The sequence below is a fragment of the Podarcis bocagei genome, assembly GCF_964188305.1.
Source record: "Podarcis bocagei genome assembly, chromosome: 2".
NCBI classification, from domain to species: domain Eukaryota; kingdom Metazoa; phylum Chordata; class Lepidosauria; order Squamata; family Lacertidae; genus Podarcis; species Podarcis bocagei.
Window position 1 is genome coordinate 7,148,134 of NC_138126.1, and position 9,685 is coordinate 7,157,818.

Below are 9,685 nucleotides of genomic sequence, written 5' to 3' on the forward strand. Positions count from 1 at the left end.
CTAACCACTGGTACGGCTAGCTAAGGATGATGGGAGCTGTAGTCCAAAAACAGCTGGAGACTCAAGTTTGGGAAACTCGGAACATGTTCCATAGGGTCTACACTGATGGGTAGTGGTCCTCCGGGGTTTTAAACAGGAGACATTCACCCAGTCCCAACTGGAGATGCTGGGGATTGAACCTGGGACCATCTGCATGGGAAGCAGGTGCTCTGCAATTAAGTTACTTCACTTTCCTCCTGGAAGGGATATCTGTATTTTCTCCTGGACAGAGACATCTATCTGCTATTCTCTTTTTCTTACTCTGTCTCTCCAGCACCACCAGCTCTGCTCACTCCCTCTTGATGGATGCTTCCTAACCCACTGGCAAAAACTGCACAGGAGAGCTTTTGAGAAAACACAAAATTTTGAGTAAGTCACGGGTTGCAAGAGAATAAAAACACAAAAAGGCCCTGGAAGCAGCATGGATGGCATATTTATTCAGAAATTATGAATTATGAGAAAATAGGTAGACTGCTTTCCAGTGGAAAGTAACAATAGTGTAAAACATTTTGACAAGTTGATTTCCAGAGTTGGTTATCACCTAATTCCTTATAATTTAATGGCAAATGAAAGCCTCAGGGTCAGGTTGTGGCATCTTTATATAACTGGATTGCTCACTAAACAGGGCAGCTAATTTGAACATAATAGACTCAAGCGTCTCACTTTGTTTTCATTGTGAGATGCTCCTTTGTATTCAGGTGAGGCCTCAGCACAATAATGTAGCACTTTGGGATGAAGATGCAGCCCAGAAGCCCAGCACTGGAGGCCAAGATAGAGAAGACCTGCACGGCTACCATGTATTTCCCCTTGGTGCTCAGGTAGGTGGGCACAAAGGACACCCAAACACTGCAGAAGACCAGCATGCTGAAGGTGATCAGCTTGGCTTCATTGAAGGCCCCAGGCAGCTTCCTGGCTAGGAAAGCCACCGTGAAGCAGATGGCTGCCAGGAAGCCCATGTAGCCAAGGGCAATGTAAAACATGGCAACAGACCCTTCATTGCACTGCAGGATGATCTCTCCAGGCTTGGAGTTCATGTCGGAATCTGGAAACGGGGGAGAAATCCCTATCCAGATGGTACAGAGGAGAACCTGGACACTGGAACAGGAAATGATAATGGAGTTGGCCAGACTCTTTCCCAGCCATCGTCTCACTTTGTTCCCTGGCTTTGTAGCCAGGAAGGCCAGCACCACCGTGATGGTTTTGGCCAACACAGAAGAGACGGCAACTGAGAAGATGATGCTGAAGGCTGTTTGTCGGAGGAGGCAGGTTGCTTTCTTTGGCCGACCAATGAACAGAAAAGAGGACAAAAATGAAAGCATGAGAGATACAAGGAGTATGTAGGAAAGGTCTCTGTTATTGGCTTTGACTATGGGAGTTTCCATATATTTTATGTAGACCCCCAAAATGAAGCACGTACTTAAGAATAAGAATAGGGCAACGAAACCAAGCGTGATCCCCAAAGGTTCCTTATGAGCAAGGAAAGTGATAATCTTGGAGATGCATTGATCTTGCTCCTTGTTTGGATGTTCATCTTCTGGACATTTGGTGCAGCAGTTTGCATCTGAAAGGAAGAAAGGAGGCTTCAGTAATCTTAAGGGGAAACGTATAAACATACTATTACTTTTTCTATTGCATTTTATAGCATATCCATTTGAGACAGTTTATATTCTAGAATCAGCTGAGGGGAAACAATCATATCTTTTGAGATCTTATATAAAAAGCAGCACGGAATTAAAATCACAAAAAGGATGCACATGTTGTGGGCAGCATCCATCAAACCCTCTCTCTCTTTTCTCTCCTGTAGTTTTCCTTCCAAGGTCAAATCTTTCATCTCATATTAACCCAATCTTTGTGACTGGGATTCTCACCCCTTTTCCCCCAAGAGCCTGTTCAGAAGATCTGGAAATGACTGGGACACGTTGCACAAATTGCAGCATTCTTTCCATGGGGGAAGGAGTTCCACAGCTCACCTTTTCTCAAGCTGGGGATGAACACTGTCTTTCTAGACATTATGGCACATCCTTTCTTTTAAGGCAGAATATATTGACCAAAGGACTCTAAATGGAGAAAGGTCTTTATTTTCCTCCATCCTCCATGTGCCTCTTATTTTTTGCTTTAATCTCCAGTCACCTTCTTCTGTCCTTCACCTTACATACTCACTTTGTACACCGCTAGCTCCCCTGTACTGCCTACATGTTCCAACTCTCCTCTGTGAGCTTCATTTGTTCACTTTTTCTTTCTATAACATCTTTCCTTGCTAAAAATGTTTCCCTTAACTCCCTTGATATTCTTGGTGCCTTTCCCCCAAAGTGAATAGAAGAAGAAGAAGAAGAAGAAGAAGAAGAAGAAGAAGAAGAAGAAGAAGAAGAAGAAGAATTTATTATTTATACCCCGCCCATCTGGCTGCGTTTCCCCAGCCACTCTGGGCATCTTCCAACAGAATATTAAAATACAATAGTCTATTAAACATTAAAAGCTTCCCTAAACAGGGCTGCCTTCAGATGTCTTATAGAAGTCTGGTGGTTGTTTTTCTCTTTGACATCTGGTGGGAGGACGTTCCACAGGGCAGGTGCCACTACCGAGAAGGCCCTCTGCCTGGTTTCCTGTAGCTTGGCTTCTTGCAGCAAGGGAACCGCCAGAAGGCCCTCGGCGCTGGATCTCAGTGTCTGGGCAGAATGATGGGGGTGGAGACACTCCTTCAGGTATACTGGAACAAGACCGTTTAGGGCTTTAAAGATCAGCACCTTTTTATCGGTGTTTGAATCTCTGCACTATTTATATTCTCCCAAGGGATGCCCTTTCCCTCTGAATCACCCACCTTCCTGAGTGGAGATGGTCCCTTCTGCACAGAGAGCACAAGCATAGCAGCAAATGGGCAGCCCTTCTTGAATCACCTTGGCGTATCCAGGTTGACAGCTTTCGGTACACCTGGCATGAGGCATAGTCTAAACAAAGGTGAAGAGGCATCAAGAGGAATGTGTTAGAGGTGTGGAAATGAATCATGGGGTTTGGAAGAGGTTTCCATAAACAGCCACTTTTAGGCAAATACTTTTTGTGCTTACAAACTATTCTGCTATATATTATTTTTCTGCTCTGATAATTTCAGAGCAGAGGGCCAAGGAAAGATCACAGGTCTCATGCTAAGCTGGAACAGGAAGTACTTGTTAACCAAAGGGATTGTACTGTATGGACGGTTTTTTTGGCACACCTGTTGCAGGTCATGAGCTAGAGTGTTTCTAGTGACTTTCTGAAGCTGAGTGTGGATGCTGCTCAGATTGCTTGAATTCTGCATTAAAGATGTGAAACAAGGGCTGTTGGATGAATGGAGAGACAAATGTTTCATGCTGTTATCACATGTTTGAACCTGACATTGAAGCACAAAGTGGTGTGGTTGATTCACTCAAGAAAGGAGTGTTTGGGATAGGAGTTGGGATGGTTACAGATGAGCTCTAGATTGGGTTTACAGGAATTGGATAAGAATAATTTCCTGTTTCAGTATCCTGTAAACAGTATAAATGATTTCAGCTTCACAGATGAAAAGCAGGGAGGGAGGACACTTCATTCATCTCCCCTACCTGCTTAAACTGCCAGGGCCACACAATGGCTTCTGTGTTAATGGTGAGTTTTAGATCTGAAGATGCCTGTCTCTCTACACTCCCAACTTTCACTCTTCCACGAGACCTATTACGAAACAGCACCCAGTTCACAATATCATAATCTGCTGCCAGATCCCCATTCTCATCTGAATAGAGTCCGCCCCTGGAGGTGTTAAACAACTGGACACTTCTTAAGAAAGGGTGAAGCTGGAATGGCAAGAAAAAACAATGCAGTTAAGGTAACATAAGAGCCTTCTGAATTCCCAGTCATGAATCCCACATTTTGTTGTGGGCATCCGTCTGTCTTGAGAGACAATAGAGTGCACCTCCAGGGGTGAAGTGAAATGGCTGGAGAATCACAGCGCCTGCTGTGGCTGCAGAGACTGGTAACTGGTAACTGCTTTCTCCTGTCTTTTGTTGCACTGGCAGCACCAAAGCGACCTACTCTGGGGCACAAGCTGGGGCAGTGTGACTGGAGGTCCTAGGCTGCCCAGATGGCAAGACCATTTCCGCCTCATTGATGTAGTCCAATGGAATGGAATGCAATACATTTGGCACCAGCTTGGCTGCAGAATTTGCCGGAAGCATGGAGCATACAAGATGCCATCAAACCAACTTAGGAATTCCACTCCAATTTGTTTGGGGTTTGATCCTTACCCTTTTCTTACCACCCAATGATGTCCCTCAAGACAGCGGATAATTTTACATATTCTTATCATAAATCAATAAAATAATCTGTATTAATCTTAGATGATGCCTAAGTGAAGGACATTGATTCCAGAGTTGGAGAGTGGATTACGCATTTGCAGTGATGGTGCAAAAGAGATAAGTATACCTGCCAAGGCTGCAGTCTTCCATGTCCCCAACTGTCTCCTCTACCCATCATCAGCATCTGTTTGGATCTGGAAGAAGAGGCAGAATTTAAGGCAAGTGCCACAGCTTGGACGCTGTTGTAAGTAATATAGCTGTCTTGAGACAGGGCCCTTTCAATCTCCTCCTGGGGAAGAATCTCCAGTTTCTCTTTCTCTGTGCACCGTATCCATTGTTTCACGGGCAAGACATCCTTGGAACATAAACAGTGAAATGATTCATCCCAAAATTGTATTGTCCTTTCAGACCATGGCTCAAAGTAGTCATGTTTTGTCCATCTTCTGGTCTTCATTGTGAAGGACAAAGAACCATGGGTGTACATAAAGTGCTTAATATCGTAGTGCAAAAGCCTGTTGATGTCTTGAAAAGCTGTTGTAATCCAAACTTTCCCCCCAGTTTGTATCTTTTCAAGAATTTCTTGTATCACAAATATTGGAGTAAATTCATAGCGAGAGTCCCCGTAGAAGACAAATACATTGACTTTTCTCCACATGACAGGTGGCTTCCTCTCCATGAACTCTGCATATAGAGTCTCACGTTCCACTCTTTCTGAGAAGGCGACACAGATTCCTCTACCCATCATCAGAGGTCTCACAGCATTCAAAAACCTTTCTCCACTGTCATTGTCTGAAGCAAAGAGACCAATCCATGTCCATCCAAAATGCAGGAGCAACTTGACAATCCCCAGGTACTGGATTTCTTCCTTGGGGATCATCTGGTAGACAAAAGGGAACTGAGTTTTATCATTATGAGAAGAGCCATAGCTGACCTGGTGAGGAAGAGTAGAGGCTGATTTAGGTCCAGATATTCTCTTTCTTCAGAATATTAGGTTGTGGAGAAATATATAGCTATGTGACCAATGAGACGGAAACATGGAAGGTGCCTAAAGAAGCCAGGGTGGCTATCTAAACAACTTTTAACTGAGTTAAGATTAAAAAAGGATGTGTACAAAAAATGGAAAAGGGGGGAAACCACCAAAGAGAAGAAGAGTTTGGATTTGATATCCCGCCTTTCACTCCCCTTCAGGAGTCTCAAAGCGGCTAACAATCTCCTTTCCCTTCCTCCCCCACAACAAACACTCTGTGAGGTGAGTGGGGCTGAGAGACTTCAAAGAAGTGTGACTGGCCCAAGGTCACCCAGCAGCTGCATGTGGAGGAGCGGAGACACGAACCCGGTTACCCAGATTACGTGACTACCGCTCTTAACCACTACACCACACTGGCTCTAGCCAGCACATGTAGACACAAAGTCAGAAAAGCTAAAGCACAGAATGAACTCAGGCTTGCTAGAGAGGTTAAAAGCAACAAAAAAGGCTTTTATGGGTATGTCCGTAGCAAAAGGAAGAACAAAGAAACAGTGGGGTCACTCAGAGGAGAAGATGGTGAAATGCAAACAGGGGACACAGAAAGGACTGAACTCCTCAATGCCTTCTTTGCCTCAGTCTTCTCCAATAAAGAAAAAAATGCCCGACCTGAAGAATTTGGAGCAAATGATTCAGCAAAGGAAACACAGCCCAGAATAACTAAGGAGATAGTACAAGAATACTTGGCTAGTTTAGATGTATTCAAGTCTCCAGGGCCAGATGAACTGCATCCAAGAGTATTAAAAGAATGTTGTCCCTATTTGCAAAAAGGGGAAAAGAGAGGACCCAAATAATTACCGCCCAGTCAGTCTGACATCAATACCAGGGAAGATTCTGGAGCAGATCATTAAGCAAACAGTCTGTGAGCACCTAGAAAGGAATGCTGTGATCACCAATAGTCAGCATGGATTTCTGAAAAATAAGTCATGTCAGACTAACCTGATCTCGTTTTTTGACAGAATTACAAGCCTGGTAGATGAAGGGAATGCAGTGGATGTAGCCTACCTTGATTTCAGCAAGGCATTTGACAAGGTGCCCCATGATATTCTTGTAAAGAAGCTGGTAAAATGCGGTCTTGACTATACTACCACTCAGTGGATTTGTAACTGGCTGACTGACCGAACCCAAAGGGTGCTCATCAATGGTTCCTCTTCATCCTGGAGAAGAGTGACTAGTGGGGTGCCACAGGGTTCTGTCTTGGGCCCGGTCTTATTCAACATCTTTATCAACGACTTGGATGATGGACTCAAGGGCATCCTGATCAAATTTGCAGATGACACCAAACTGGGAGGGGTGGCTAACACCCCAGAAGACAGGATCACACTTCAAAACAACCTTGACAGATTAGAGAACTGGGCCAAAACAAACAAGATGAATTTTAACAGGGAGAAATGTAAAGTATTGCACTTGGGCAAAAAAAATGAGAGGCATAAATACAAGATGGGGGACACCTGGCTTGAGGGCAGTACATGTGAAAAGGATCTAGGAGTCTTGGTTGACCACAAACTTGACATGAGCCAACAGTGTGACGCGGCAGCTAAAAAAGCCAATGCAATTCTGGGCCGCATCAATAGGAGTATAGCATCTAGATCAAGGGAAGTAATAGTGCCACTGTATTCTGCTCTGGTCAGACCTCACCTGGAGTACTGTGTCCAGTTCTGGGCACCACAGTTTAAGAAGGACACTGACAAACTGGAACGTGTCCAGAGGAGGGCAACCAAAATGGTCAAAGGCCTGGAAACGATGCCTTATGAGGAACGGCTAAGGGAGCTGGGCATGTTTAGCCTGGAGAAGAGGAGGTTAAGGGGTGATATGATAGCCATGTTCAAATATATAAAAGGATGCCATCTAGAGGAGGGAGAAAGGTTGTTTTCCGCTGCTCCAGAGAAGCGGGCACGGATCAATGGATCCAAACTACAAGAAAGAAGATTCCACCTAAACATTAGGAAGAACTTCCTGACAGTAAGAGCTGTTCGACAGTGGAATTTGCTGCCAAGGAGTGTGGTGGAGTCTCCTACTTTGGAGGTCTTTAAGCAGAGGCTTGACAACCATATGTCAGGAGTGCTCTGGTGGTGTTTCCTGCTTGGCAGGGGGTTGGATTCAATGGCCCTTGTGGTCTCTTCCAACTCTATAATTCTATGATTCTATGACAAAATATGTATATATTGTAAAAATACTAGGCTGTGGGGGGTGTATACACACACACACATACACATGCAGGCAGGCAGACAGACACACACACACACACACACACACCTAGTGATATATAAAGATGTGTTTTGGATGCTTAGGAGAAACCTCACTTTTTGAGATTGTCTTGGACCTAATTATAAAAACACATGATAAACTAGCATAGTGAATGGATGGTGAAATTGTGTCAGTAATTAGATGTATAAATACGCTGCATTGGGGGTGCAAAAATGTCCATTAATACATTTTTAAAAGATAGTTCTTTCATTATAAACTGGAAAAGTCATTAATGACTATTATAACCACCATATATAACAAATAGTAACCACTGTAATGTCAAACAAATTGTACCATGTTACTATAAACTAGATTGAAGCTTTCTTTACATTTTCTTTGTGGCCCCCACAAAGAAAATCTTTTCTACCCACAACGACCACATTTTCCCTCCACTTTCAGAGGCAGGGAACCTCTGAATGCCAGCTGCTGGGAAGCAAAATTGTGAAGAGCGTCCTGATTGCAGGCCTTTCCAGAAGAGGCATCAGGTGAGCATATCTGAATACAAGATGCTGGGCTAACTGGTCCTTTGATGTGATCAAGCCCCTCTGTGCTTCTGATGTTTCTGGGGAATATCAGGCTAGATTCACCTTATTGTAGGTCTTTTTAGGACCACCCTTTCCTAAAAGGTGAATGGCAGAGTTGGGAGAGAGCTACGTGGTCATGTAGTCTAATCCCCTGCACATACTAGCACTGTAGTATATTTGACAGGGAGGCATTCCAGTCCCTACCTCCCCGACCTGGCCACAGTGATCCATGCGACGGTCACCTCCAGGCTTGACTACTGTAATTCGCTCTACGCGGGGCTGCCCTTGAAGCTGTCACAGAAACTCCAGCGGGTGCAGAATGCTGCAGCGAGGCTCCTCACGGGGTCTCTGCCATGGGAGCATATTCAGCCAGTGCTTTTCAAGCTGCACTGGCTTCTGGTGGAGTACAGGGTCAGATTTAAGGTGCTGCTTTTGATCTTTAAAGCCCTTCACGGCCTAGGACCCTCGTACCTAAGGGACCGCCTCTCCCGGTATGCCCCACGGAGAGCCTCAAGGTGCATAAATAGCAACACCCTTGTGGTCCCAGGCCCTAAGGGAGTTAGATTAGCCTCAACCAGAGCCAGGGCCTTTTTAACACTGGCTCCAGCCTGGTGGAACGCTCTGTCTCATGAGACCAGGGCCCTGCGGGATCTGATTTCTTTCCGCAGGGCCTGTAAGACAGAGTTGTTCCGCCTGGCCTTTGGCTTGGAGCCAATTTGATTCCCTCCCTCTCTTTCTTTTTTCTTTTCCTTCTCCTCCTGCGATGAGGCTACATTTTAATATTTTAATGTTTCAATATTTTAATGTTGTATTTTAATTTTGTTTTTAAGTTGTAATCATTCAACTTGTTTTTATTATTGCTTGTAAGCCGCCCTGAGCCCGGCCTTGGCTGGGGAGGGCGGGGTATAAATAAATATTATTATTATTATTATTATTATTATTATTATTATTATTATTATTATTATTACCACCTGTGGGATTTTGTACATGCCCAACATGCTTGAAATCTGGATGGAGTTGTCAGGTTCAGCCCTTTCAAAAACAGCCAAGAGGTTCTCCCGCCGTCCGCAGTTATAGTTTGGAAGATGGCTTTCCCCACCAGAATGCACGTCTAGCATTGCATTGGAAACCAGTCTGCCATTAAAATAGGTTTCAAAGAGGCTGTAGCCTAGGGTGATGTTGGGTAGCGTCCTGAGATCCTGATTCATCTCCTGAACAGCAAACAAGAAGGACAAAATGTGCCAATACATCGTTGGAGCCAAACTGCAAACCAGCAAACATAACAGTTATGACCAGTTACAGATAGGTAGCCGTGTTGGTCTGCCATAGTCAGAATAAGAAAATTCCTTCCAGTAGCACCTTAAAGACCAACTAAGTTAGTTCTTGGTATGAGCTTTCGTGTGCATGCACACTTCTTCAGATACCTGAAGAAGTATCTGAAGAAGTGTGCATGCACACGAAAGCTCATACCAAGAACTAACTTAGTTATGACCAGGACACCATTCTCCATTCAATGAAAAGAGAATGCCAAATTCTTTATTTTTATT

At 44.3% G+C, this 9,685-nt stretch overlaps 1 protein-coding gene across 1 annotated transcript; it reads right to left on the reverse strand.

Annotated features, from left to right (window-relative positions):
• Positions 1–556: 556 nt before the first annotated feature.
• LOC308580485 (vomeronasal type-2 receptor 26-like) lies at positions 557–9,326 on the reverse strand. Its single transcript, XM_081182192.1, has 5 exons — positions 9,110–9,326; positions 4,471–5,274; positions 3,615–3,842; positions 2,858–2,984; positions 557–1,600 (listed from the first exon to the last, which is right to left on the reverse strand). Exons 1-5 carry the CDS (start codon positions 9,254–9,256, stop codon positions 699–701), a joined length of 2,208 nt encoding a protein of 735 aa, XP_081038318.1. The 5' UTR covers positions 9,257–9,326; the 3' UTR covers positions 557–698.
• Positions 9,327–9,685: the final 359 nt, after the last annotated feature.

What these genes read in the sequence shown, in the direction of transcription:
- LOC308580485 (XM_081182192.1), bottom strand. Translation starts at nt 9,256, where the DNA reads ATGCTAGACGTGCATTCTGGTGGGGAAAGCCATCTTCCAAACTATAAC. An exon ending in GCATGTACAAAATCCCACAG is followed by an intron (nt 5,275 to 9,109) that starts GTGGTAATAATA and finishes CTTCCTCACCAG; the next exon opens with GTCAGCTATGGCTCTTCTCA. An exon ending in GGCCCTGGCAGTTTAAGCAG is followed by an intron (nt 2,985 to 3,614) that starts GTAGGGGAGATG and finishes ACCTTTGTTTAG; the next exon opens with ACTATGCCTCATGCCAGGTG.